This window comes from Heloderma suspectum, chromosome 4 (assembly GCF_057233095.1).
Source record: "Heloderma suspectum isolate Gila_16-S chromosome 4, 16-S_ref, whole genome shotgun sequence".
In the NCBI taxonomy this organism is placed as follows: Eukaryota; Metazoa; Chordata; class Lepidosauria; order Squamata; family Helodermatidae; genus Heloderma; species Heloderma suspectum.
Genome location: NC_139461.1, coordinates 12,701,914 through 12,728,642, shown reverse-complemented (window position 1 = coordinate 12,728,642; position 26,729 = coordinate 12,701,914). Strand labels below are relative to the sequence as shown.

The 26,729-nt window shown below is 41.5% G+C and overlaps 2 protein-coding genes across 5 annotated transcripts in view; one reads left to right on the top strand and one right to left on the bottom strand.

Moving 5' to 3' along the window:
- The first annotated feature begins 10 nt into the window (after positions 1 to 10).
- CHRAC1 (chromatin accessibility complex subunit 1) lies at positions 11 to 14,529 on the top strand. Its single transcript, XM_084848704.1, has 3 exons — positions 11 to 190; positions 1,072 to 1,198; positions 1,975 to 14,529. Exons 1-3 carry the CDS (start codon positions 38 to 40, stop codon positions 2,106 to 2,108), a joined length of 414 nt encoding a protein of 137 aa, XP_084704830.1. The 5' UTR covers positions 11 to 37; the 3' UTR covers positions 2,109 to 14,529.
- AGO2 (argonaute RISC catalytic component 2) overlaps positions 9,843 to 26,729 on the bottom strand; it is a 63,066-nt gene continuing 46,179 nt past the window's right edge. For all 4 annotated transcript variants that reach the window (XM_084848701.1, XM_084848703.1, XM_084848700.1 and 1 more), the window contains 5 exons: positions 25,553 to 25,747; positions 24,115 to 24,249; positions 22,632 to 22,733; positions 21,247 to 21,446; positions 9,843 to 20,294 (listed from right to left, as the gene is read on the bottom strand). In XM_084848701.1, the coding sequence (XP_084704827.1) occupies positions 20,186 to 20,294; positions 21,247 to 21,446; positions 22,632 to 22,733; positions 24,115 to 24,249; positions 25,553 to 25,747 (741 nt within the window). In that variant the 3' untranslated portion in view covers positions 9,843 to 20,185. The remainder of the gene's footprint in view (positions 20,295 to 21,246; positions 21,447 to 22,631; positions 22,734 to 24,114; positions 24,250 to 25,552; positions 25,748 to 26,729) is intronic.

The following is a 26,729-nucleotide window of genomic DNA, read 5'->3' as shown; positions in this document are numbered from 1 at the left end:
GCGCGGGGGCGGGGGCGGCGGGCGGTCCGGGCAGAAGATGGCGTCGAGGCCGAGCGGCGCCGCGAGCGGCGGCTGCGGGGAGAACCGGCCGGTGTCGCTGCCCTTGTCTCGGATCCGGGTGATCATGAAGAGCTCGCCTGAAGTCTCCAGCATCAACCCGGACGCCATTTTCCTGACCGCCAAGGCTACGGTAGGCCCCGCCGGTGACTGAGGCGCCCGCAGCGCCGGCGGGACGCGGAGCGGCAGCGCGGAGGCCTCTGCCGGAGCGGGAATCCTGCTCGTGGGACGTGCTTGCTCCCGTGGGGAGCGCGTGGGGAGGGGGGGAGTTCGGTAAAGCGCCGAAACCACCACCAAGAGCCCTTTTCGCCTGGCCGGCCTCACCGGGTTGTTGGGAGGGTTGGGCCGGGGGGACGTAACGTTCTGCCCCGAGCTCCCGGGAAGGAGCCTCGGGAGAGGCCTTAATGCAAGGGCAGGCCGCTTCGTCATCTGTCCCGCTGCTGCCTGCCTGCTGCTCTAACCTCCAGCAGCTTTCCAGCTTCTGGGGCAAAGCGAGATCTTCCCCTCACCTGCTACTTGGCGCTTTTAACCAGAGATGCTGTGGGGCTGAGCCTGGGACCTTCTCTGGCGGAGCCTATGGGGAAGGACCAGGGAATATATATATATATTTATTTATTCATTCACTCATTTCATTTCTGTACCGCCCAATAGCCGAGGCTCTCCGGGCGGTTCACAAAAAAATACAGTTCAGCTACTCCTGTTTCCAACTTCTGGTATATAGTCACCGATATAAAAAATTGAGATTTGACTGTACACGCTTAGTGGTTCTAGCTCTCCCCGAGTGGAGACTCCGATTTTATTTAGCTCCTGTATAACCACAAGTGCTTTTAGAAATCCAAGTGGAACTGAAGATGCTTAGCCTTTAGTGAGCCCGAACTTCATGCCATGTCACTGGCGTTTGCTTCAACGTCTACAGGACTGTGTGATTTAAACAGGGTGGCCAGTGTAATTAACAAAAGGCAGTGTAACTTCTGTGATATGCCCGAGCTATAAGTAGATTCTTCTTATCCTTAGGAGCTATTTGTCCAGTATTTAGCCACACATTCCTACAAGCATGGCCAAGGCAAGGAGAACAAAGCCCTCACCTACAGTGATCTGTCCCGTACAGCAGAGAAGTCTGAGACCTTTCAGTTCCTTGCAGGTAAGTAGTAACCAAACTTCTAAGAGCAATGTAGCTAGGGGAAATAATTGGCAAAAGGTGGCAGAAAAAATGTGAAATGTTTGGTAACGTCAGTCTTGGAGAGATGCTAAGACTTCTGGGCTGTTCTGTCTTATCCCAAGTCCAAATGGGAGAATTCAGAGCGGCTTCAGACATTAAAAAGAAACACTGCTAGCTGAATGTGCAGAAGGTAGAGCAATTCTGTGCCTGCCTTCTTGAGCCAATATTTTTCACCTAGCTGTGGTTAATGGATCTCAGGGTTCTAGTGAGAAACAAAGTAAACCCCATAAACCTTAGGGCTGCCCACTTGATGTCATGGATGATGGACAGGGAACAACTGCTCTGTTCCAACCTATTGTGGTTTCTAAGTCTTTCAAGTCACTTTCCATAGGTTTTACCTTCCCCAACATAATGCTTTCCAGTTGTTTGGACTACTATTCACATCAGCCCTATGCAGCATATGGCTAGTGGTCAGGGTGATGGGAGTTGTAATTTAAAACATTCCCATCATGTTGGGGAAGGCTGGGTTTTACGAACTGTTCTTGGACAACTTTTGGCATGAAAAATATTTTTAAGTAAATGCTTGGATTCTGGGAATGTAAAAGTCTGTTTTGGGTGTAAAACTGATCATTTACTTAAAATTCTGTTTTAAGTAAATGGTTGGATTGTGGGAGTGTAAAATTCTATTCTATGCACCTCTAATTTTGTAGCAGCTGATACGAGTGTTTTATAATTTAATGAAAGTGACATTTTTCTAGATATCCTGCCAAAGAAGATCTTAGCTAGCAAATACATGAAAATGCTTGAGAGAGAAAAAGAGGGAGAACAGGAAGAGGAGGAGGAAAAAGAAGAGGAAGAAGAAGAAACAACTGAAGATGAAGAAGCATCTTGAGGATGACAAGTGATGAAGTACATCGTGACCTTGTTACATAAATATCTAAAAATATGTATGTAACAAATTTCTGCAATCTCTGTATTGGTTGAAAATTAAGCAAGTGGATTTTCAAAGCAGTTGAACCACCAATTTGCTTTACAGTAATTACAGTATATCCAAGATATTTCAGTGCAGGACTGAACAAAGACTTCATGTTTGTTTTTTACTGTTTGAATGACCACTAACAGCGTACCAGACATTCTTGTCAGGTGAATAGTATCTCCAATACTGAGGTTTCATCTTCTCTGTCCACGTTGGGCAAATTTCAAAAGTTCAGCAATTTTTACATACCAGTAAAATTTTTATGTATGGCAGTAAGAATATTTCATGGATTTTCTAAAAGGAAACAGTCAATGGAGTTGCTTCATAGAAACCGGAATAGCTTCTGGTATAAGTTAACCGACTGTCCAACTTAGTTGGAACAAAAATGAGAACTTATTTTCCGTTTTGTCAGTGGCTATGTGCAGTGATTGTATATTGCATGTTAAAAGGGGGGATAACCCTGCTGCCTCATGTAAATATGTCTATTTAGAAAGTTTGTTTAGACTTAATATATAGCAGACCAGTGCATTCTTGTTTTGATATATTTGTGCAACAGGATGTTTTATCATTTGAATAAAACAGGAATCTATTTGTCAGAGTGGAAGACAAAAGAATAAGATGAAAATGTCTGCACTAATGCATGTTTTATAAAAACTGATGAGAATTTTATGATCTAAGCCTGGGGTCCCCAACATGGTGCCCATGGTAACCAATGTGCCTGCAGACATCTGCTACCCTTCGGGCTCTCTTCCTGTTCTGATCATTATTATTTTGTTTTTTAGCTGGGCGGTATGCAAGCTGCAAAGGGAAGTGCCAGACTATAGCCCATCTTTATTTCCCAGAGGCATTCTTAGATAATAAAAATGGTTAAGGGCGCAGTCCTATTAAGATACATGTCAGCCTCCAAACTCAGAAGCTGGTGCCTACCCAGTGCAGGGCAGCCAGAGCATGGAGGGAATCCTCTTTTCCATGCTGCGCTTGCCCTGCATTCTTAGCTAGACACATGGGAACAGGCCTGGACACCCCATAGGAAGCAACATAAAGGGGCTTCCGCAGTCCCTGCCCCGCCCCCAGGAACACCCACTTTTTGCCCTCTCTGTGCTCCATTTTACGAGCACGGGGAAAAGAACGGTTCCGCCTGTGCAAGCACCGAGTCATTGCTGACTCCTAGAGGGACGCTGCTTTCGCTGCTATTTTCATGGCAGACTATAGCGGGGTGGTTTGCCATTGCCTTCCCCAGTCGAGGCTACTTTTCCCCCAGCAAGCTGGGTACTCATTTTACCGACCTCGGAAGGATGGAGGGCTGAGTCGACCTGAGCTGGCTACTTGGGACCCAGCTTCCGCTGGGATTGAACTCAAGTCGGGGGAGAGTTTTGGTTGCAATACTGCCACCTACCGCACTGCGCCACACGAACTAATTCTCCCTTCGCAGACTGGGTGGGGGCAGGGGAGCGCAGCTTTGTGGGTCTGTGCGCAGAGCGCTGTCTACAAGCTCGGAGCCAATAAACGGAAGAATTCTGTGGCCCTCTAGATGGTATCTTGTGGCCATAGGATTACTCTCGAAGTGGCTGTAGCCCAGTGCTTCATTTTGAAGTGTGCCAAGCCACCCAGAAAAAGGTAAGCTGGGGACTAGCAGGGAGAGTCCTATGGAGATAGAGGGGATGGCAGGGAGCTAGGGGAAGTGTTTTGCTGAGCTGCATGTGACTTGTCTATCTGGGATGTGTGTGTCCTACCTGGTTCGTTTTTGGTATAGTGTGTTTTGCCTGGCATGGTTGGTTGGTGTGGTATGTGTGTTGCCTGCTGGGGAGGGGATACATTTTACCTGTGTGTACTGGTGTGGCTGTGTAGTGTGGTATCTTGCCTGTGTATTTTTCTCAGCATCACCAGTTTGCTATCTGAAATGGGTATGTTGTTGTGCTCTGTTGGGGGAAATGTATATGAGGCAGTGCTCTTACTTCAAGTACATTGATGAGATAGGTCTCAAGAGGGGACCCAAAACTCTGAGCCACTGCATTCTTGAACCATGCTCTCCACCCCTGAGTGGTTGGTTCCAGCAGAGGTACTCCATGTATGAAGCATTCAGACTATGGCCACCACAGTAGGTGATGAATTTTAGTGAAATAGTTTGTGCTGGTGAGGGGGAAGGGCCATGTGGATGAGACCCATGGTGTTCTCTGCCCCACACTAAGGTCCATACAAGACATGAAGCCCAGTAACTGAGAAAGGTATTCTGAGGGGCCCGTCGTCATGACTCAAAACGGCAGATTCTAGTCTGCTCCAGAGAGTAACACTCCCACATTGTATCAATGATTAAACCAGGATGATGTAGGCAGTGAGTGTATTGAAGATGGCTTTAGACTAAACTGCTGACAAAGCCATTCTCTAGGGCAGGGATGGTTACCCTTTTTCTGTCTGGGAGTCCAGTTGTAGCAGTGGGTGAGGCTGAGAGTGCAGTGGGCAGGGCCAAGGGCAAAGTGGGGGAGGGCAGAAGTAATATGCACCAATTTGGGCATCTTCCCACCAAGCATACAGGTCATAGCTCAATTCTTTGCTTATCTGCTCAGGAGTAAGCCCCAGTGCAACAGCTTTCCCACTTGCAATGTACAGCTCAGCTCTAAAATGTAAAGGTATTTAAACCTTGTTGTTCAGTCGTGTCCGACTCTTCGTAACCCCATAGACCATAGCACGCCAGGACTTCCTGTCCCGCGCTCTCTCCCGGAGCGTGCTCAAGTTCATATTCATTGCATCGGTGATACTATCTAGCCATCTCATCCTCTGCCGTCCCCTTCTCCTTTTGCCTTCAGTCTTTCCCAGCATCAGGGTCTTTTCCAGAGAGTTTTCTCTTCGCATTAGGTGGCCAAAATATTTCAGCTTCATTATCTGTCCTTCAAATGAGCACTCAGGGTTAATTTCCTTTAGGATTGACTGATTTGACCTCCTTGCAGTCCAGGGGACTCGTAAGAGTCTTCTCCAGCACCACAGTTCGAAAGCATCAATTCTTTGGCGCTCAGCCTTCCTTATAGTCCAGCTCTCACAGCCATACATTACTACTGGGAAAACCATAGCTTTGATTAGACGGACCTTTGTCGGCAAGGTGATGTCTCTGCTTCTTACTATGCTGTCTAGGTTTGCCATAGCTTTCCTCCCAAGGAGCAAGCGTCTTTTAATTTCATGGCTACAGTCACCGTCTGTGGTGATCTTGGAGCCCAAGAAAGTAAAATCTGTCACTGCTTCCATTTCTTCCCCTTCTATGTGCCAGGAAGTGATAGGGCCAGATGCCATGATCTTCTGTGGTTCTGTTTGTGTAGAGGATAGTCTCAGTGCTGCTTTGACCTTGTAGTCCAAGAGATCTTGGGGCAAAGTGTCACGTTGGCCCTCCCACCACTTCTGAACAAGTTGTAGTTTCTGGAACTGCGGTACCGTGTAGAGTACCTTATTTGCAGCATGAAGGAGCAGCTCATAGAGGCCAAAAATAAAACCTGACGGCTGAAAACCAGAGTGCTACCGGAAGCTTGGATTATGCTGATTAAAGGAACAAAACAAAGGGTGCACTGTTGCCCCAATTTGGGAGATTTCAGTGGCTGTTAACTCCACCCTCTCAGTCAGATAATTATAAAGGCAGGGTAAGGGATGTCCAGGACAACCATTATAAAAAGGGCACATTTCCTGAGTGAAGTTTTAGGAGACTTCCTGTGTATGGCAAGGCAACATTTCTTACCAGCTAAGGTTAAACTCTATAGAGATGGCCTATCATTCTGCCGTGCTGCTAGCATTGCCATCGGTCTCCAGAGTCCCATGGGAATGAATCCCATAAGGAAATAGTTCATCTTCTACACACAATACCAGAGTGATGAAAAGTTTAAAAGTATCAGAGTGGTCTGGAGAAGACTGAAGTTCCTTTCCCAGCAATGAAGTTCAGTGGGTAACTGACTTTGGACTCAAGTTATCTTCCCTTAGCCTAACCTACTCCACAGGGGAGTTGAGGATAAAATTTACCACCATGTCCTCTTTGGAGAAGGAGTAAGTAAAAATCTAATTATTATACCAAGCAACTGAAATCTACTATGCATAATAGAAAGTGATACATTTGAATTTGTAAATATGAGTAATTTATTGACATACTATGAGGCAGAAACAAAATTGACACCATACAAAATAACTTTATAAAATATTCACATATTTCATCAAGATTTACAGCATTTTGAGCTTGTTCCATGTCTTATGGTATGGAGGTAAAAAAAACACTACGCTAAATCTTTAGTAGTAGTTTATAATATATATACACAAACACTTACACAAGAAACAAAAACAAAATAGGTTAGTTTGACATGGGTTTATTGCAGAAGTAGTGCAAAGTATTTTACTAGCAAGCTGTAAAACAAATGTGGAAAGAGGAATCACCTAAGCTTAAAAACAGGACAATAAATGTTGAATTTCACAGTCTTCTGAAGCTTCCTTCAAGAGTTTCTCTCCCTCTGCCCCATCCCCCCAACAATTCCCTCTTTATATTATTATAATGTGTTTGGGCAATGAAAACTACCAAGTTAGTTATTCTGAATGAAATCAGGTCTAAAGTATCCAAGCAACAGGGCATATGATGTTTGAAGTCACCTGGATGGTAACTCGATTTCGTGGGGGGGCGGGGTGTTTGGCATAACAATGTGGCTCAGCCTTCCAGTTAGGTTGCCCTAACTGATTTGTTAGCTTATTCCTTGGTCAAGATATAATTATTACAGGTCCAAGTTGGAAAGCAATAAGCAATCGCCCTGTCTCAGTTAGGTCCAATAATTATAAAGCAAACATAAACCAAGAGGGAACATATATTGCCTGTTTTACAACCTTAGCATCCTTCTCAAGATCTACTTTGTAAAAAGAGTCATTACATCCTCAACTGTACAATGCAGGGCAGTTGTATATCAAGTACTGAACTAACGCCAGTAAAGAATAGGAATATCTAACCAAGTGAAGAGAGACCAAAGAGATCTCTAAGTTCTTCAAGGGGTCCAACAAGTACAAATTAAAAGCCAGGTAGCCAGTAAAAACAGTAAAACTAATGAAAGCCAAACAAAATGATCTATGAAATAAAACGGAACAAAATGCAGCATATTCAGGCTCTTGTTTCAATCTTGAGGTACCTGTAAGTCTTCTTACCTTCTGCCCAAAGTACTACGGTACATTAAAACATTTTAAAATTCTTTACCATAAGCCAATTTACAGGACATTATTACTGAGAAAGTGCAACAATGCTGATCACTTATATGCAGCATATTAAAAGGATGGTTACTCTTTTATAAAATATAGCTTTACCTATAGACCCGTTGGGGCAGTTTTGTAATGCACACATTTATTTCCCGTTGACTGAGTCTCTCTGCAGCAAAACACTTCCTTTACGGTATAGCTTAAATCCTGCCACTTAGGAATGTTGGTGCTATTTTTTATTTGTATTTTTTGCTTTTTTTAGTATTAAAACTAAATTTCATTTTACAGGAAAAAATTTCCATGCTGTATTGGTTACTGTTTATAAAGTCAAATTTCCAATCTTCACAAACAACAGTTTATTACTCCAAAAAAAGTAAAAAAAGTTTTATATAAAAAGGGTATTCAAAGTGTTATATAAAAGCATGCAGAAAGTTACTCTGATGTTTTATTCCCTTACCTGACATATGCACACACCACTTCCACTTTTTATTATACCCATGTATGTATGTACACCTTGGGTATTGGTAGCTACGTATACACACATTTTCACACACATACTGAGCTCCACAGCCCACAAAAACAGTCTCTGGACAATCAAATCTTAGCTTAATAAGCCAATATACACGAGCTTCAGGCAACCGCATGCAGCCATTTTACTCTTTTGCACAGGCAAACAAGCCAAGAAGCCACAACCATAGCTTTCTGTCCAAACCAGGAACTATGGCTAATGGCTTCCAAATAAGCCAGGATATGGAAGCCACCTTAAACTATGGCTTTGCATTCAGGATTGTTTTAGAGCCATTAATCATGGTTTCCTGGCTCAGGCATAGTGGAAAGTCATTGGTTAGTTATGGAGTCCTGGCTGGTTTCACTACTTGCATGAAGGGAGGCTCCAAGTAGGTGCACAACGCTTGTGCATGTCCTGGCTTATTAACCCAAGATTTTGATATTCTCCCTTCACTGAAAGAAATTGCGGAGGTCACACAGAGCTTGCTTTGTACACATTCATCCCAAGATTAAATGGCCAAGCCACTTCCTACTGGGCAAACCAGTTCAGAACCTCCACAGAGCATGGTGCATGACCATGCATTTGTATGCATAGAATAATTCGGAATCTAAGTATCAATGCTTTGTTTCTATTTTTTTTTAATTCTCTCCACATTACAAGTACTCCTTTATGCAGTATATTTTTATAGTTTAATACACAAAAAATACACTTCCATATTTTATTTTATTTTTTAGAAACCTTACAGAGTTTTCAGTTTTGCTGTTAAAAAGGATTCAATTCTAGTATAGGAGTATGACTTGATTTTGCTATGCATTGGGACTCAACACAAAAGGCACAAAGAAGAAAAAAAATCAAATGCATTTTTTGTAACACAACCCCCGCCCCGCAAATGTCCTTTTCTTCAGAGGACATGTAATCACATACTGTTTGGTCACTTTGGACAATCTCAATGATAATTTGAATAAATTAGCACCCAACTGCTTAGTCTGAGGTAGATCCAAACTGGAAAGAGAGCTGGGCCCCCATCACTCCATTTGCCACTCTAGTCTTGAAGCTAGGAGGATTCAGTGTCAGTTATAAGATGCAAAAAACATCACTATTGCAGAGTTTTCAACATATTTACATATTTAAAAATAGTCAGACTACTCTTTCACACTACATTTCAGTTGGGGGAATGAATCAATATCTATATTAACCCTTTAGCCCTTTAAAAAGAATGTAATCAAATTAATTAAAATTTTCTCCACATATCACAGCACTATGTTTGGATCAACAGCATGGCTGTATCCTGCACTCAAATCCAGGACACACAATTTCTGTAAAAAAAACAAAAAAAAAACACCTGGGGTAGGATGAGTTATAGGCAAGTGCCTGAAGTGTCTCCTCAAAAATGGTTCTAAGGATAGAACCATTTACTTAAAAAAAAACCCTCTTGTGCCTTCACAGGAAAAGAGTTAGTATTACTAAATTAATGTTTTTGCATATTCTGATCTTGGACAAATTTAATACATTTGTTAAGGCTTAAGTTAAAGAAACATCACCAAATAGCATCAAGCAAGCATGTAACTAAATGCTTAGGGTACATACACTGCATTAATACTAGTTCTCCTACATGGAGCTTTTACAGATGAATGTACAGAGTGAAGTATACAATTCATATAATGAAATGGAAACTGTACAACATTGCTAATGGGTAGAAATAAAATTGTATTTTCCTCAAGTGCTAATTTTACAGTTCTGCAGAGACTATTATCCTGTGAGTCTGGAACCCTGCAACACTGAGGCAGCGAAAGGGTGTAAACTTGTTAAGGCTGCAATCCTATACCCACTTACTAGAAGTAAGCCTCATTGAAAAAGAAGTCCCATCTGAGTAGACATGTACAGGATTGTGCTGTAAATGTATTTATACTTAGTACCATTTGAAATAAGGCCCTTCACTTCCCTCCTCTTTTTCATTAACTCGTCAATTTTTGAATGTTTTTTTTTTAAATTCCAAGTCCTATTTTTTCTTGACAAGGGGGAAATATGCATGATAGAGAAGTTCCCAGGTACTTCTCTCTTCCCGCCCTGCCCCACCCCTCTCAATGGGTTGGAGCTAGGCTAAGTTAGTTGAGCTTGGGTTCCACTGAAATCAATGGGACAAGTTAATCATGACTTATTTCCGACTGATTTCAATGGGAAAACACCTACACTAACTGCTTACATTAAACTACAAGTTAAAATACTCCCAGGAGATGTCAGTTGAATCTGAAGTGTACCAAAGCTTAAGAGTCAGATTATATTATACATTCTAGTCTTTTGTTTCTCCTCCATTTCATACAAAGGTTTTGAACAACAAGGTTCTACTGTTATGGATAAATAGCTGTTGACCCAACCAATCACATTTGTTTATATGCCCTGGGGTCTCATAACCTGAAACTGCTAGAATTCTGAGGCCATTTCAAAAATTACACGAACAACAAACCCATGCTCACCATCCAGGGGACACTCAACAAGAAAGCGCAGCCAATTTCTGATCAAACCCATGTGCTTATCTGGTAGGTGTGCATTAAATATGTATATTTTGAGATATACACTAAAATTCCTTAATGTGTGAAGCAACCCTCTGGGGAACAGAAGACACTGTCTTTTACAATACACAGAAAGAAACAAAAGAAAGAAAAAGTTAACACCTGCCTCCTGAGAAAAGTCTGGATTATCATCAGCAGTTTATATCAGTAGGAAATGGGAAGTGGGCAAGAAAATAGCGCAGCGTGTTGTCTGTTTCCCCACATGCTTTTATCGCATAAAAAAAGGTGCCCACAATACTGCCAACTCATCATGAACAGAGGTAGTTTTGTTTGTTTCTTTTAAACGAGGCAACAGGCCCAAATCCTTTCCTCGAGCACTTCTTTCCTGGGCATAATCTTGAAGTTCCACAATATTGAGAAGTCAGAGCTATTTGCATACATTATTCTTGATTTGTTCCACTGGCATCTTAGGACATTTTGAACTGTTTAGAGGAAAAGCTGCCTGAATTCAGAGATCTCCCAAGAGATTACAGATGTACACATTATATCTAGGCTTATTCCAGAAGCAATAGGAGAATCATTCTTCTCTTAGAAAAGATGATGTTACCTACTTGCATTCACATATACTTGTAAAGAAACCTATAATGATATACAGAATAAAAGCTCTTATAAGAAGCTGCCCCTGAGCTACATCCTTGCATTCTTTATGGAGTTTTGACAGATCCTGAACAAGAGATGCAGGGAAACGCAGCCTTTTGATTTGTAAAGTGGGCTTGCCCTCTTTGACATTTGGTGGTCACTCTTGCAAATTTCACAAGATTCCTATTACCTATAATTACAATACTTGTAAGACGACGCTAGCCTTCAGCATCATACAGAAAGTCTTCCATCCCTCAGTGGTTGGAAAGAAGGGACAAGAAACACCTTTCTGTGACATTCAAGAAGAAATATCCCCTTTCCCCAAGGTTAAAAACTCTCCTGGAACACAGGGCCAGTTAAGATTTAATGTTGGTTTCCTTAAAACCACGGTTTGCAAAATCAGGAGCCAGCCTTGCCGACAAGAATGCAGCCCTACTGGATCAAACCAAAAGGTCTATATGGTCCAGGATCCTGTTTCCAAAAATCCAAGATGTCTCCAGCAATGCACTGGCAGAAGAGATAGAAAGCTATTTTGCATGCATAAGCCTATTGGGGACTATCGAGATAAAGGCCAGCAATGAGTTTTGAACGGGAATTTAAAGACTGCTTACTATTTCTGGCAGGCAACCTGCAGCTAGTCACCATGCCTGACCATCTCTCTTTCAGAATAAGGATATGTACCATGATCCAAAAGAACTCTTAAAGGGAAGCACACAAAAAGATCTGGTAGTGCTGGGAAATACTACCAGAAACCTGGAGAGCTGCTATCTGTCATTGTAGACAATACTGAGCTAGGTGAACCAATGGTCTGATGATATAAGGCAGCTTCCTATGTTCCAAAACTAATGCTGCACACCCAAGTGAGTTTTGAGGTTGTGTTATTTTAATTGCAACCTGCTTCATGCCATGTGAAACCCTACTTTTTAAACTCAGGGTAACTTTTAAAAGCAAATTGTGATATGGCATGGCAGGATCTGCTGTTAAAAGACAAAAATACCAATCCAAAGTTGGGGGCATACCTTAAGTGGCTCTCCAGATCTTGGCCATTGTTAGCAGAAAACATATGACTGACACTTGCATGCTTTACCACTGCCTGTGTCATTGCACTTACTCTACCCAGACATCAAGGGATGGTAGAAATTATAAACAGACCTATTTGCAAACCAATAGCAAATGTGTCTAATCTTGGATAGTAGATTTCATTAACATTCTTGACTACAAACACTGTATCCTAGACTATGAACCTCAAGATGACTTGCATTAACTATCCTATGTCACAATAAGTGATTTATGGGTAACAGCCCTATGATATGCAGTAGCAATCTTGACAATATGTTAACATAAAAAGTGTGATGTATTCAATCATCAGAATAATGCGATGATTACAAGACAGTTTTCTACAGTTTAGTTTCAGATTAAAGCACCTTTAGTTGCACCTGCAATTTATTCGAAGATGTGAGGTGTGACCAAATTCTTGTACAATGAAAGAGAACACGCTCATAAACATGTAACATGTTTGGGGGTGGGTTTTTTTGCACGTTTAGAGTTTATGTAAGTTATGATTGGTGTAGGGAAAAATAGCATCTTCAAAGATGTTTCAAGAAACATTACCTAAATAGTATCCTAAAAACATTTAACACATAATTTCACCCTAGATTCAAAATGTTTAAAGCACCAAAGCACCTTTATGTTACTTTCGCACATCTGGATCCAAACACCACCACAACTAGTTCTTTATGCCCAAGGGAACTTTAGACTTGTGTTTTTTTGTGCAGCAGCTCCACATGCTAAAGAGACGAACCTTTTCTGAAATGGGAATTTCAAAATCAATATGCGATATGGCATGGGGGTCTGCCATCAAAAGGAAAAAGTCCCAAGCCCCTGGATGTATCTAACGCAGCTTTCGGGATATGGGCCAAAGCACCCCAAACACACAGACTCAAACTGTCCTGGCAGTATGCACAATGCTAAAACACTAAAACATTTCTTATTTGGAAACAGCGATACGAAAAAAACGCAATTACAAGGGTGACGTTGATCGTTCCATAGTATACTGTTATCTCTAAAGAAAAGAAAAAATATGAGCATACCAAATTTGTAAAAACAGCTTGTCTCACATTTTGCAAGTCTTACAAAAAGCTTCCTATGAATTCTACCCAGCCTTGCTCTTTCTGATCAAGGACGTTAAAAGATCCTGTATGGCACCTGACTTCTCAGATCAGAAGTCAATAAGTCATAGCAACTCAGATCCTTCAGTGAAATTTGGCTACTTTCAGTAACGTTAAATCGCATTTTAAGAAGGAGAGCACCCTAATCTCTTTCAAGAAATGTAGGAGGTAGTCTTTAAATTCTATCTGCTTGCTAACTGAAGAGTGCTTTGCTACAATCCAGCCTAGTCACTACATTCTTTAATACTTCAGGCAAAAACACGAAAAAGAAAGCAGAAACAAATGTAACGCAGTAAGGTATATACCACACCAAACAAACAGATAATAACACCAGGCATAACATGATAAAGTGACTGACACTGAAAAAAGAGACAAAATAACTCACCAACAGTGCAGGGCCACTGGCTTTTCTTTCTATGAACCATGCCAAAAGTAGTTCAATAGTACGGAAAACAAGTTACTAGCAGATATACTTGTGCCCTGGAGCCCCATTGGATATAGAAAAGACAGTTCACGTAACAGGCTTTCCAAGTCACAGGTATTCATATGAACTGTCCACTTAATTAGTATATAGATTTTTGGATGAGGTTGGGTGAGAACAGTTCCCCTAGGTAAGCAACTCTGGGACACACAAGCCTGTGTTTCGCCTGCTGATAACTGGTTTCACACAGCCACTGTGACTGTGGTTGAGTCCACAGTCATGTTAAAGCATCCCAAGTTAATCAGGTGCTGAAGTTCTCCACTAGTCATTTCTGTTGGCACAATCACAGAAACTGCATTCTTTATATCCAGGAAGCCTGGGAGATGGTCAGAAAGACAGAGACTAACTGCATGGCAGAGGTATGTACAGCTGATTATACCGGAGCGTGATATACTGGGCGGGAGAAATATCTTGCAAGCAAAGTGCATTTCAGAGAGGGACAGAAAAGAAATAATGGAGTGAAAGCAGACCAAAAAAATCACAAAAATATATAAAGCAATATAAGCAAACTCTGCCCTTCAATCATTTGCCAGCTACCTAGAAATGGATAAAATGCAGAAATTATTATGTGCACTCAGTTCATCTCTTAATACTGTAAAATGGGCCATTTGCTCTAGAAATACAACAGTGAACACAGACCATTTCTCTCTTGGCTAGTCCTAACTCTATGTACAGTATTATTCCAATTACTACAGCAGATGCAAACAGAAAATCCATTGCAGTAAAAAGTTAAAATAATCAGTGCAATTACATCCTGATTGAGTTCTCTCTTAGAAATGATTACTAGGATGCCTTTAGAAGCAAGTTGCCAACGTGTACAAGTGAAAAGGAAGATACACTGCATGGTCTCAGCTTCAAAAAGCCAATACCATTTTGAAATCTACAAAGCTGTAATTTAAACAAAAGGAAGAACTGCTTTTGAAGAAACACATTCAAATTAACAAATGCAATTTAATCTACAACTACTACTTACTAGAGACAATTTATTTACATTCTTTTCCTTATGTGTAAAGACCTTATGGCTTATATAATGCCACAGGAGTTGTAATATCACATATGGCAACATTTCTATCTACAATCCCCAGAACAAGAGACTCAATCTCACCACTGTTCTGGAACCCTCCCCCTGAAGAATCAAAGCATAGATGGAAAGGTTTAATAAGTTATTCAGAAAAATGTCACTTTTGAGTAAGGGTCAGAGCTCAGTGGTACAACACATGCTTTGCACACAGAGATCCTGGGCTTGATCCCAGGTATCTCCAGTTTTAGTTTTGTTTTTGTTTTGTGTGTGTTTTTTAAAAAAAAAACACCACGGATCAGGTCACTAGTGATGTGGAAGTCTTCTGACTGAGAGCCAACTCTCAGAGTACACAATACTGGGCTAGATGAGCTAGAAGTCTGACCTGGTATAAGGCAGCTTCCTGTGTTCCAGCTATCCCTCAAAATAGGGTGGGACCATGAAGTGTGCATTGCTAAACACAGAAGATCCATGTCCATTTCCATAGGGTGGGGGAAATTATGCGGACTCCAGGAGAAAAGACTTGGTGTTCTTAAAGTGTTGTTGCATATTACTAGATACCTCCAATCCAATCTCCCTTTCCTTGTTCCAAGTTCTGTGGGGGCTAGACAGCTAATATATGTTATGGTGTTGAGAAAGGCAGGCCTCTTCCCCTATGTTAAGTTTAGCCACTACACACCAATCCCATGTCTAAGAACCTAAAGCAGGAAGAGTTAAGACACACACACATCTGTCTTCAAGAACCTGGTATCTCATGATGCTTCCATGACCTAGACATACTTGTATGCCTCCTTTACTGCTACATGTTAACTGGATTTTAGGCACAGGTGTAAGTTTGTAGGAACCTAACTGTAACAAGGGAGTGGTCCTGCAGCGTGTTACGTATGTGTAAAGCAGAGGAACTCGGGGTGAGGGAGACACATGGTGAGAATTCATCTCTCCCCTGAGCAAACCCACCACAACCAAACTTGTGGAGTCCGCACGCAGTCACATGATATGTCCTTCCAAGTTAGACAACCACCACAACAAGGCATTGCTACGTTTTTTAGATCTGACCATCATTCCACTAGGAAGGCCTGGCGTGCTATGGTCCATGGGGTCACAAAGAGTCGGACACAACTGAACGACTGAACAACAACATCATTCCACTGTTGTAGCCATTATTATAACAATATTCAACAACAGGGTTTCAAATGTGTTGCATATCCCAAACCAAGTCAGCACCAGAACAGTAACAAAAACTAGGTGGCTCAATTGTGTCTGTGCTTGAGACCCAAGCTGAGGAAAAGGTTCAGAGAACTTGGCTGTGCCCAAAACATGGTCTAACTCAGACAGCAACTCCAAAAAGAGCCAAGGAGGAGGTTCAGCCATGGCTCTCCCCTCCCACGTGCCATATCATCACCTCCTGCCAGCAGAGCACAGCCTCTGAGCAAAGGGCAGCAATGGCAATCCTTATGTGCTCCAGAAGGCACCAGTGCGCTCTGCATCAAGTCCATTTTTTTTAAAAAGGCACAAGAGACCAATCAGAGTACATTGCTTTTAAAACTAAAATGGCTTCAGTTATCATTGCTGGTTCACTGGCTTGCGCTCTGGAATAGCAGCATTTTCTGGGACTGCTCCACTCTTCTTCTGTATCTCAATACTGTTAACATTTTGGAACAAGGAAAAGCAGGAAACTAAAAAGTTACAGCTGGCAAATTTGAATCCTATGTGTTTTTCGCCTAAAGCTTCCAACACAGAATCATAGAATAGTGCAGTCATAGAATAGTAGGCTGGAAGGGGCCTACAAGACCGTCGAGTCCAACCCCCTGCTCAATATGAGGTTTCTTACTTAACAATATAAGGTCAACAGCAAAGTGATTGGTGGTGACAGGGCTGAGATATCAACCCCTTGTTCTTCCATACAGAGAAGTTACATGAATTTTTAAGCATCAAACTGGCAATGGAACAGATAAACATCCAGCACAGCCTAATCCTTGCAACTGAAGCATGAGGCAATGTAATTACAGGCAATGCAATTCTGCAACATCTGTTTGGCTACAATTGAATATGGATGTCAATTTTTACCAATTATGGGATTCATTAATTTTTTTTAAAGTCCATGATGGTCAATCAAACCTAGGTTTCTCTACACATAAAAGAGAAGCAACTTTTTAAAAAGAAGCCAAATTAGTGACAAAACAGTTTCATTATGAAGTGATTCTAACAATAAGACGATCAGATTTAGAAGAATTTCCAGGTATGTATGTCACAAGCCTGTACTTCCACTCAGTTTTTGTAAACTATTCCCCTTTGTTCTCATGGAGAATGTTTTGGATAAAAGTGTACGAAATTATTCACCTGAGATACTGCTGTGCTTACAAGAATCATTGCAATAAACAGCTACTTAGAAAGGTGTATTCTTTGTTTCAATTTGGAGTTTTGGTTTATGCATATATTATAAAAAGCAGTTCCTGTGCATATTCAGAGTGCCCTACCTTTTCAAAGTGCATCGTCAATTGTTCCAAAAAATTTTTTTACAACCCCTCCCCCTGATACTGAATTTAGCTCACCATGCATCTAACAAGGAAAAAGCAAACAACATTTTAAGATTACAGTATACAAGATTAAAAGAAACAGAACCACATGCATTTCTCTTTTCTGTCCCAGCAATATCAAGTGTTCAGAAAACCATCATATTCCTTCTGCACAGAAAGTTACGCACACCAAATGGCCACATATGCCAGTGACAAGACAACATTAATTCTTTGGAGAAGGATTTATACAAGCCTCTGACAATACTTGTGGGCATGCGTCTGCAGTTTGAGGAATCTGAATGATAAAGCTGAAAATGGAAAAAAATGAAAAAAGCCTAAGTGGCTGCCAACAAGAACCTAGAGACAGCAGCTATTATCTTAACTAACTGCTAGTTAACGGCAGCCACGAGAAAGAGCTCTTTGCTGTGACGTGGACACCCAGTTCTGGATAGGAAGACAAGGAAGATTCCACCATCTTAGCCCATCTCTTTCTTCCTGATATAGGTTCAAGGTGACAGAGAAACAAGGAAAGAATGAATGAATGTCACCTTAAGTGCCTGCCTAGAACAGACAGCTAATTAGGACAGAACTTCAAAAGCAGGAGATTAGCTTTTAAAACCAGTTTGCTCACTGACTGAACGGTGGTCAAACCTGAATGTGACTCCACATTTCAATCTCTCCCCTAACACTAGCTGGAAAGTGCAACAAATCCATAAACAAAAACTACATACTAAGGTAAAGAGAAGACACTGCAATCTGCTTTCCACAGCAGAAAGACAGAGACCCTGTCAGGATCCTGTTTTTCTTAAATCTATAAGCTGCTGAAACTGCAGTGTGCAGAATTTTAATACACACACACAGTTTAACAGAAGAAAATATGATGTACTCTTGCCCAAAAAACCTGCTGTTCCAGCCATATCCATTTGGCAACATGAGGGAGGCACTGCTTACTAGTTGCAGACTTTAACTGGTATATAAGTTAGATTCCTAACATTTTTATAGGCCACAAAAAATGAGCATTTTCTTGCTCAGGCATAAACAATCGATTCTACAATACTATAACAACCCTAACACAGCCTGATCCCATTTTCCCTACTTCACTGAATGGAGAATGGGCACATATCTTGCAACAGCAGTTGTTCTGCTTTTCAGGAGAAAGAACATAAACCTGAATGAATCTTAAGAAGGTTTCAAAAATATTAAGGTATTTAACAGTGACTCTATGTGTTAGTTTTTGAGTTTAAGTCCAATAAAATCAGATTAAGAGGAGAACTTCCCGGGCTTTGTTCTACAGTATCCTAGTAGTGTTCCTGTTGTCATCATTAGTGCAATGGTGTTTGTGAATAGTCAATTTTATGAATCTGTGCAAATGAACAGAAGCTTTTATTTGTTGTAGGTCTCTGTCTGAATTAATGCTTCTCTAAAGAGAATGGCATCCATCCCCACTCCTTTCTATTGTTATGTGTAAGATCAACACTTCCCTCCTCAAGTAAACATCAGATCTCTTTCCTTCCACTACTCTGTCCCAGATGATCAAACAGAAAAATTATTTTTGTGCTTGAATTAATCTGGAACTGTTCTTTCATGTCCATGCCTAAACTACAAAGTGTTAGATCTACTGAGCTGGGTGAACTCTTCAAAGTCCTTCCAGATACAAGCTAAAGAAATGATATATACACCAGGTAAATCTCTCAATTCTGCCACGCAAGTCAGTTGCATATTCCTGCTTTTTAAAAGGTGCAATACACCAAGTACTGCTACAGTATGACCTCTATTCATTTTAATGGGATACAGACAAAGCATCCCATGCAAGCCTTGTTGAAATTGAACAGAGAACTTGCGAAAGCTATGGTTGATGAATTCCAACCCAGATCACTAGTGTCCACATAAGTTTCTCATTTCTAAAATCCAAAGCATTCTTCAATTTATGATATGTTAACAGAACTATGTTGAGCACTCCTTGGTAAATAAAAATAAATAGCATCTAGTCTATCATGTTAATACTGTGAAACATATATAAATTTTACATTAATTCAAACATAACAGTGAAAAAGATTGTACTGTATCACCACAGACCCGTATTCTTTAGAAAAGCTTTGGAAAATTAAGTGTCACAGTCCTATAGGACAAACTCCATGATTAATAATTGAAATGGATATTTTTTAAAGGAAAAAATATTTTTTTTAAAATGGCACGCTTTGCTAATCTTTCAGTGGACCTAATAAAAAGTATAGATAAGCTCCTTTTTCTAACTGAAATAATTCCATAATTCATTCTACAAAAAAATTAAACAGCACAATGAAAGACATTCAAGAACAAACTTCAAAAAATACTTTTGCCCATAGACCCCCACAGACTGTTCATCTATAAAAGACAGCAGAGGACAAACCAAGATTCTCCCCTTTTGCATTTCAATAATAAAACATTTGTGAATGCATCCAGAATGATAGAAGATTTCAATGGCACCCAAATTAGTGCTTTGTTTTCAGGAATAAAAGCAAATTCATAGCTTTTTCCAGCCCCATTAAGCCTGATCTTAAATGGGTATTTTCAGGTTAGTTACAAACAAGCATATATGGAGAAAGACATAACTAAATGAAAGGTGTTTGTGTGTTTTTAGCCCTGAGATCACAGCTCTAGATTTAGTTACAAAATGTGGGTTTTCATTATTTTTTTTTCCTTTTCTCTTGACAAGCAGCTTTTGATTTTGGCAAATCCACAATTCTAATAGCTGTGCAATTTTATACAGGTCTACAGTTCACAATCAAGTCTGAAATTCCGGACGGAAGGCTTCCTTGCAAATGGAAAAATAATAATAATTTAAAAATCTAATAAAATAAAGATGCATCACTCATTGCTGGCTGTCGCTGTAGCTTGGGCAACTGTTGGTCTAAGTGCAGCTGGTCTCCTGTGAATCCAACACGGAACTGAGTTACTTAAATCACTGCAACATGTCAAGCAAAGTACATGGTGCGTAATGTATCCTGATGAACCTGAACAGCTTTTGCAAGTGCTTGATGATCTCTGCCATTGCTCTGGCCAGAAGTGTGACTCCCTTCAGCACTAGAAGATGTAAGAAAGAGAGAGAAAATATTACTTATCACCTATCTTGAAATACATGTCCATATAAGGCAGTTGTGATTTGTCACTATACATTCCCATTAGCCCATACCATATCAACAAAAAGAAACACCAAACAGAATGGACAAGAAATTTAACACACTTAGGACCTATATTCAACCGACCATTGGATATATGCTAGCCATGGGAAAGGAGATAGAAACATCCAGGTCTTTCAGCTCTCAGCTTGCGGTGACAAATTAAGGACATCATATGTACAGAGCTGCTTCCCACAAGCTGGGAGCCAGCACATGTAGGCTTTTCCTGCAGTCTACCCTGAACCTACCTGGTGATGGGAAAACATCCCAAATTTTGGTTTCCCAGAGTAGCAAGGCATTCTTCTCAACATACAGGGATCAAGCAAGAACAAAATGGTTCTTGTACTGCTGTATGTACCATAGGAATTTTACGAAACCTGAAGGATTCCCAAAACCATAACATGGCCTTTCAGTGTTAGAAGAACCCAGAAGTCGAAGGTGTCAGGACAGATACATATTCAACCCTACAATCCCTTAAGTGGGATGTTTCTGCATAAAAATCAAGGTTAACAATCCATCAATATAGAAAGGTAATGTGTTATCTTTCTGTAGCATTATATTCACACTTCATCATCATAAAGAGATCACCCTGGATAATAAAATGTAATAGCCTGGTGAGAAGACACATCAGGATCAGATAATCATTGATGGTGTATCCCAATTAAGGTGAAAGGTAGGAATTTGCTTTGAAGCTCATGGCTGGCTCCAGCCCCATAACATCTGTATCACCCCACAGCAAAATGGTACATTCAATGGACCAACTAGCTACAGGAAGAATATTATACAGCCCCAAGGCAATCTAAAAAGACACTGACACCAATTATGCCCTTTCCATGTATGGCAAATATGTTACTCACCTATCATGCTCTTTATCCACCAGATGATACCTGGCTCTGAAGGCAACCAGGTGCGCATAGTATGCTGGCGCAGGGATTGATACAGAACGAGTACAGCGTACATATGTATGACACAGTTGATAGGTAAGGATTTGAAGCTCATCTGAAGAGAAACGATTGTCATCCCAGAGAACGTGGTAATGAGATGGTCTGCTTGTTCCCTGAAAAGAGATCACAAACAAGGCAAAGGCTTCCTCCTTTCATCAGCCAAGACCTGGCTCAGTTGGATGTCCCATGGCAGGAGATCCATATAGGATTTCTGTAAGCTGCCCTAAGTTTTTAAAAAATTAGACAGGGTAACAAACAAAACAATAAAAAGAGCTGTTCCTTCATTTGAATTATCCTTTTCTGTGCTTTTAGGCAGTCCAGAGATGATGTCCTGTTCAGTCTTCTTCTATGGCAGGGGTGGGGAACCTCTTTCAGCCCGAAAGTCAAATTCAGTTTTGGAGAAGCACTCAGAGGCTGCATTCCAGGGAAGGGCAGGTCCAAAGGGAAGAGGACTGGTTCCAAAAATGCCAGCATACGGTAGCTTAAAGCTCTTACCTCCAGCAACTAAGCCTTAGGAGAGGCATTTCAACCGCATAAAATGGAGGAAAAACTGCACAAAAGCCAGGAAACCACCAAACTGGTGGTTTGGGGAAAGGGGGGCCCCCAGAGGGCAGGCCTGGGACTACCAGGGGGCTGGATTTGGCCCCTGAGCCTCTCCACTCATGTTTTAAGGAAACTCAGTGTTGGATTAACACTGCAGGAGCTGCATATGAGAATCTTAGTATATTTGCCTACTAACCCTATTATCGGTGTTTGACGAAAGGAGGTGCACAAGATAGAGTAAAAGCAGAAGAGAGAAGGCAAATTCAAAATGTTTGAAGTAAGGAAAGTAACTGGAGATAAATTGGCTTCCTCAGTTTTGGAGTTTGTACTAATTCAGAACTGCAAGCGGTCTGACCAAGAGACACTCAGGTAACAACCCATAAAGAGGTATGCAGTTTTCTTCCCGTTTTCTTAAATGCTTATTTAGCATGTGCTCAATGGTAATTAATGTAAAAAAGGGCCAAAATATGCCTGCAATGCCAAAATTCATGCTTCCCTTTCCCTTAACTTCTCTCCTGGTTTATTTTTTCATCTGGAATCTCTGAAGATTTCTTTTTAAATGTTTCTTTGTATACTTTCTTGAACTCTTCCCAAAAGGACAAAAGTATTTTTCCAGAAAAAATCTGAAATAAATTCTATTTTGGTATGTAGTACAGAGAAGAATAAATGATAAATCAAGTGCACAATAGCTGAAATGCAGAAGACACAGAATGACCACAACACACTTGCCCTACAAAATGGGATTAAGAATATACCTGAATACCAGCATGACTACACAGGTAGAAGTCAAACTCTGAAGGGTGGGTGATTTTTGTGTCCACTGTTGTACCTGCTGGAATGTTTCCACTTTTCCCAACCTGTAGAAATAAAATAACAAGAATTTACATTACATTTATCTCCGTACTCTGAAACTGCAATACAAAAACTAAAGTACCTATTGGCTCAAAAAGTCATTCAGTGGTCCAGTTCAGATGCTATAGTATGCTGTCAATCACTCTGTGTCTTTTTTCTTTTTCTTTTAAGACAGACCTAGAATCATAGAATAGTAGGGTTGGAAGGGCCCTACAAGACCTTTGAGTCCAACCCTCTGCTCAATGCAGGAATCCAAGTCAGAGCATCCCTGACAGATGGATGTCCAGCCTCGTCTTGAACACCTCCAGTGTGGGAGAGCCCACTACCTCCCTAGGGAATTGGTTCCATTGTCGTATTGCTCTAACAGTCAGGAAGTTTTTCCTGATGTTCAGCCGGAATCTGGCTTCCTGTCACTGGAGCCCATTATTCCGTGTCCTGCATTCTGGGATGATCAAGAAGCGATCCCAGCCTTCCTCTCTGTGACAACCATTCAAGGACTTGAAGAGCGCTATCCTATCTCCCCTCAGTCTTCTCTTCTCAAGGCTAAACAGGCCCAGTTCTTTCAGTCTCTCTTCATAGGGCTTTGTTTCTAGCCCCTGATCATCCTTGTTGCCCTCCTCTGAACCCTCTCCAGTTTGTCTGCATCCTTCTTGAAGTGCGGTGCCCAGAACTGGACACAGTACTCCAGATGAGGCCTAACCAGTGCTGAGTAGAGGGGAACTAGTACTTCCAGGGATTTGGAAGCTATGCTTCTATTAATGCAGCCCAAAGGAGCATTTGCCTTTCTTGCAGCCACATCACATTGTTGGCTCATATTCAGCTTGTGATCGACAACAATTCCAAGATCCTTCTCGTTTGTAGTGTTGTTGAGCCACGTATCCCCCATCTTGTAAGTGTGCATTTGATTTCTTTTTTCTAGGTGCAGAACTTGGCATTTATCCCTATTAATTTTCATTCTGTTGTTTTCTGCCCAGCGCTCCAGCCTATCAAGATCGCTTTGAATTTTGTTTCTGTCTTCCAGGGTATTAGCTATCCCGCCCAATTTTGTGTCATCTGCAAATCTGATCAGCATTCCCTGCACCTCCTCCTCCAAGTCATTAATAAAAATGTTGAAGAGCACTGGGCCCAGGACTGAGCCCTGTGGTACCCCGCTCATTACCTCTCCCCAGTTTGAGAAGATCCCATTGATAAGCACTCTTTGAGTCCGATTCTGTAGCTAACTGTGGATCCACCTGAAAGTTGTTTCATCTAGCCCACTTTGAGCTAGTTTGCTCATCGGAATATCATGGGGCACTTTGTCCCAACCTCTGGCTGGGACTGGCTGCCTATTTCATCATTTGCAGGCTTCTGCATATTGTCAACTTCTCTAGAAAATATGATACATACCCTTTCATTTTTGTCTGTACAGAAGAGTCTGGTGTGATGCCTTTTCTGCACAACGATAAATGTAATTCCAGGCTGGTAGTCTTTTTCTAGCTTAATACAAGCTTCTCTAATAGCTAGCAATTCATGATGGAGAACCTAAGCCGAGGGGGGGGGGGGATGAAACATTTTGCAGTGTTATAAACACACATATAGCAATAATAAAGTGCATTTTTAGAGATCTGTTTGTGTTCTTTGAGCTTGCTTCAGGTATTTTCCCTGCAGCAAAACAGACAATCTTAAATGTACAACACAGGACCTATCCTACATTCTTTACTTAATGAGATTAAACTAGACTGTACTTGGAGCAAGAGCAACATTATAATCAAAGTCCGTATGGGTCCAGGCATGCCAGTTGGGTTTGGCAAACACTTTATGTTGCCCCAGTGCTGTTTATTAGCTATATAGATTTTCCATTCTAAGGCCTAATTCAGACAACACAGTCTAACTTTAGGGATAAGATGTGGGCCATGGGATCACACATGCACTCTCATTCACAAACTCCCCTTACCACTCCCCATCTGCCCAATTTCAGTGGCACACAAGTGTCAGTGGTCTGAGTTAGAATAAAACAAAGTACACTCCTACACTAACTTTGAGAACCCGGCTTTAAACTGGGTTTAACCATAAACTTTTCTTTATTTTTAAAACAAAGAACTGCAACAAGAATATTCAAGAAGTGCTGTTAAAAGATTGATCCTACCATAATTTGAAGATTTCATCCATGGGCAGAGTAATAGGGTGAGCAAATTCCTGTATCCCAGGAATGAGGTTTGCCTGGGATCTGGGTATTTGGCTTAGTAGCCAGCCAATATTTATGGTCACCACTGATCCCTTCACTGTCCTTTAATCCTTTGCACTCACAAGAGAACTCACAAGAGAGAAAGAGTGAGGGACTCTTGTTGCTTCAATCTTCTATAAAACCCCTGAGAAAAATGAGCTAAGACCTCTCCTCTTGAGCTTCTGGCAAGAGCAGGGGAATCAAGGGGTCTCTTCTATCAGTTCACAAGCAGGCAGTGGGGAAGGGGGCTTCAGCCACTTTTCTTTCTTCAAAGCATTTCACAAAGTGATACAGCCAGTTTGATGCACTGATGAGAGAGCTGAACTACAGCCAGAGAGACCCAGACTTAAGTCCTTGTTCAGTCACAAGCTCACTGTGTGACTGCGGCCTGTCACTTTCACTCAGCACAACCTATCTCAGAAAATTGTTGTGAGGAGGCAGGGGGAGGAGACACCACACGTGCGACCCCAGGATCCTTAGGAGGAGGAGGAGGGGACAGCAACATGGGACATAACTAAGATCCATCGGCAAAAACACGTATTTTCCCCAAGATAACACTATACATACAGACAACGCGATGTTACGTAAAACTATAAAGGGAAAGGAGAGGAGAGAGATAACCTGTTGGAACTGCCCCTCTGAAACACCGTCTCTGTAGAAAATAATCCGAGTTGGTTTGAATCGGGTTGATTTATAGAACTGAATCAGCAGCTCCCTAACCATGGCAGCCAAATCTTGGATGATTTCTTGGCGATGCTGCTGGACTCTCACAGTGGCACAGTATCGATTAGGGTGGGCATCCATGCTACCTACAACCTGTTGGAGAGCAGAGGGGAAGAGTGTTTTAATGAGCAAGCACATTTAAGAACTTGGGATCCCAACTGCCATATGGACTGTACCCTCACCCACAGTAGCAGTATCTGACCCCAGCTATGAAGCCAGATACAAAAATGGAACGAATCCCCTAACAACTAAGGATCCAAGGCAGGAACACACAACCCATGGCCTGCATAGGGTCCTCTGTCACTCTCTGTGCAGCCCGCTGAGCCTGCAGGTGCCTCACCCAGTTTTTTCCACAGCGCAGTTGATCAGCAACCTATTTCCTGTGGGTGAGGACGGGCGCACATATCCAATAATCACAATATTTAACCATCCAGTAAAAACTAGACACACAAAGCAGCAATTATTCAGCAATAAATAATTGAGGAGCCTGAACAACAGGATAAAAACCAAAGGCCCAACAAAATAAACCAGTTTTAGCTGTACAGTGAAACACCTGCAGAGTGAAGATCAAACAAATCTCTAAGGGGAGCGGATTCCATAGCCTAGGCAGTGCGTGGAAAAAGCCCTGTCCCAACTGACTACCAGTCATATGTGCATGCTGGTGGGACATGCAACAAGGACTCACTAGATGATTTTATGCCTGGGCTAGAGAAAGTAAAGAGGCACTGGAACTATCCTGAACTTTAACAGTGTCCATAAGTTTCCTTGCATTGAATGTGTCATGGTAGTGTTTCTATTACCCACTTGGGTGATATGATCTTTAAAGGGACTAAATGGGCCTACATCCTAAGCTTGGCCTAATGGGGGCACCACTAACATTATTACCCCCAGGGTTAAAGAACCCACTGTGCTCAAGCAAGGGCTGAGATACTGCATCTTCAACTGAATCACCTGCAAAGGGGAGAGAAGATACAGCTGTGAGGTTGCTTGGGCTTCCCTTAGGTGCTAAGGAACTATGAGTCAGGAGCAAGCTCAGCAATTACAACTGCTATTTTTATTCTTTTATCTCTGGCTG

Bases quoted from the DNA above. Each gene is read 5' to 3' on its own strand.
- CHRAC1 (XM_084848704.1), top strand. From the start codon at position 38: ATGGCGTCGAGGCCGAGCGGCGCCGCGAGCGGCGGCTGCGGGGAGAAC. The intron at 191-1,071 runs GTAGGCCCCGCC...TCTTATCCTTAG, and splicing joins TCCTGACCGCCAAGGCTACG to GAGCTATTTGTCCAGTATTT. The intron at 1,199-1,974 runs GTAAGTAGTAAC...ACATTTTTCTAG, and splicing joins GACCTTTCAGTTCCTTGCAG to ATATCCTGCCAAAGAAGATC.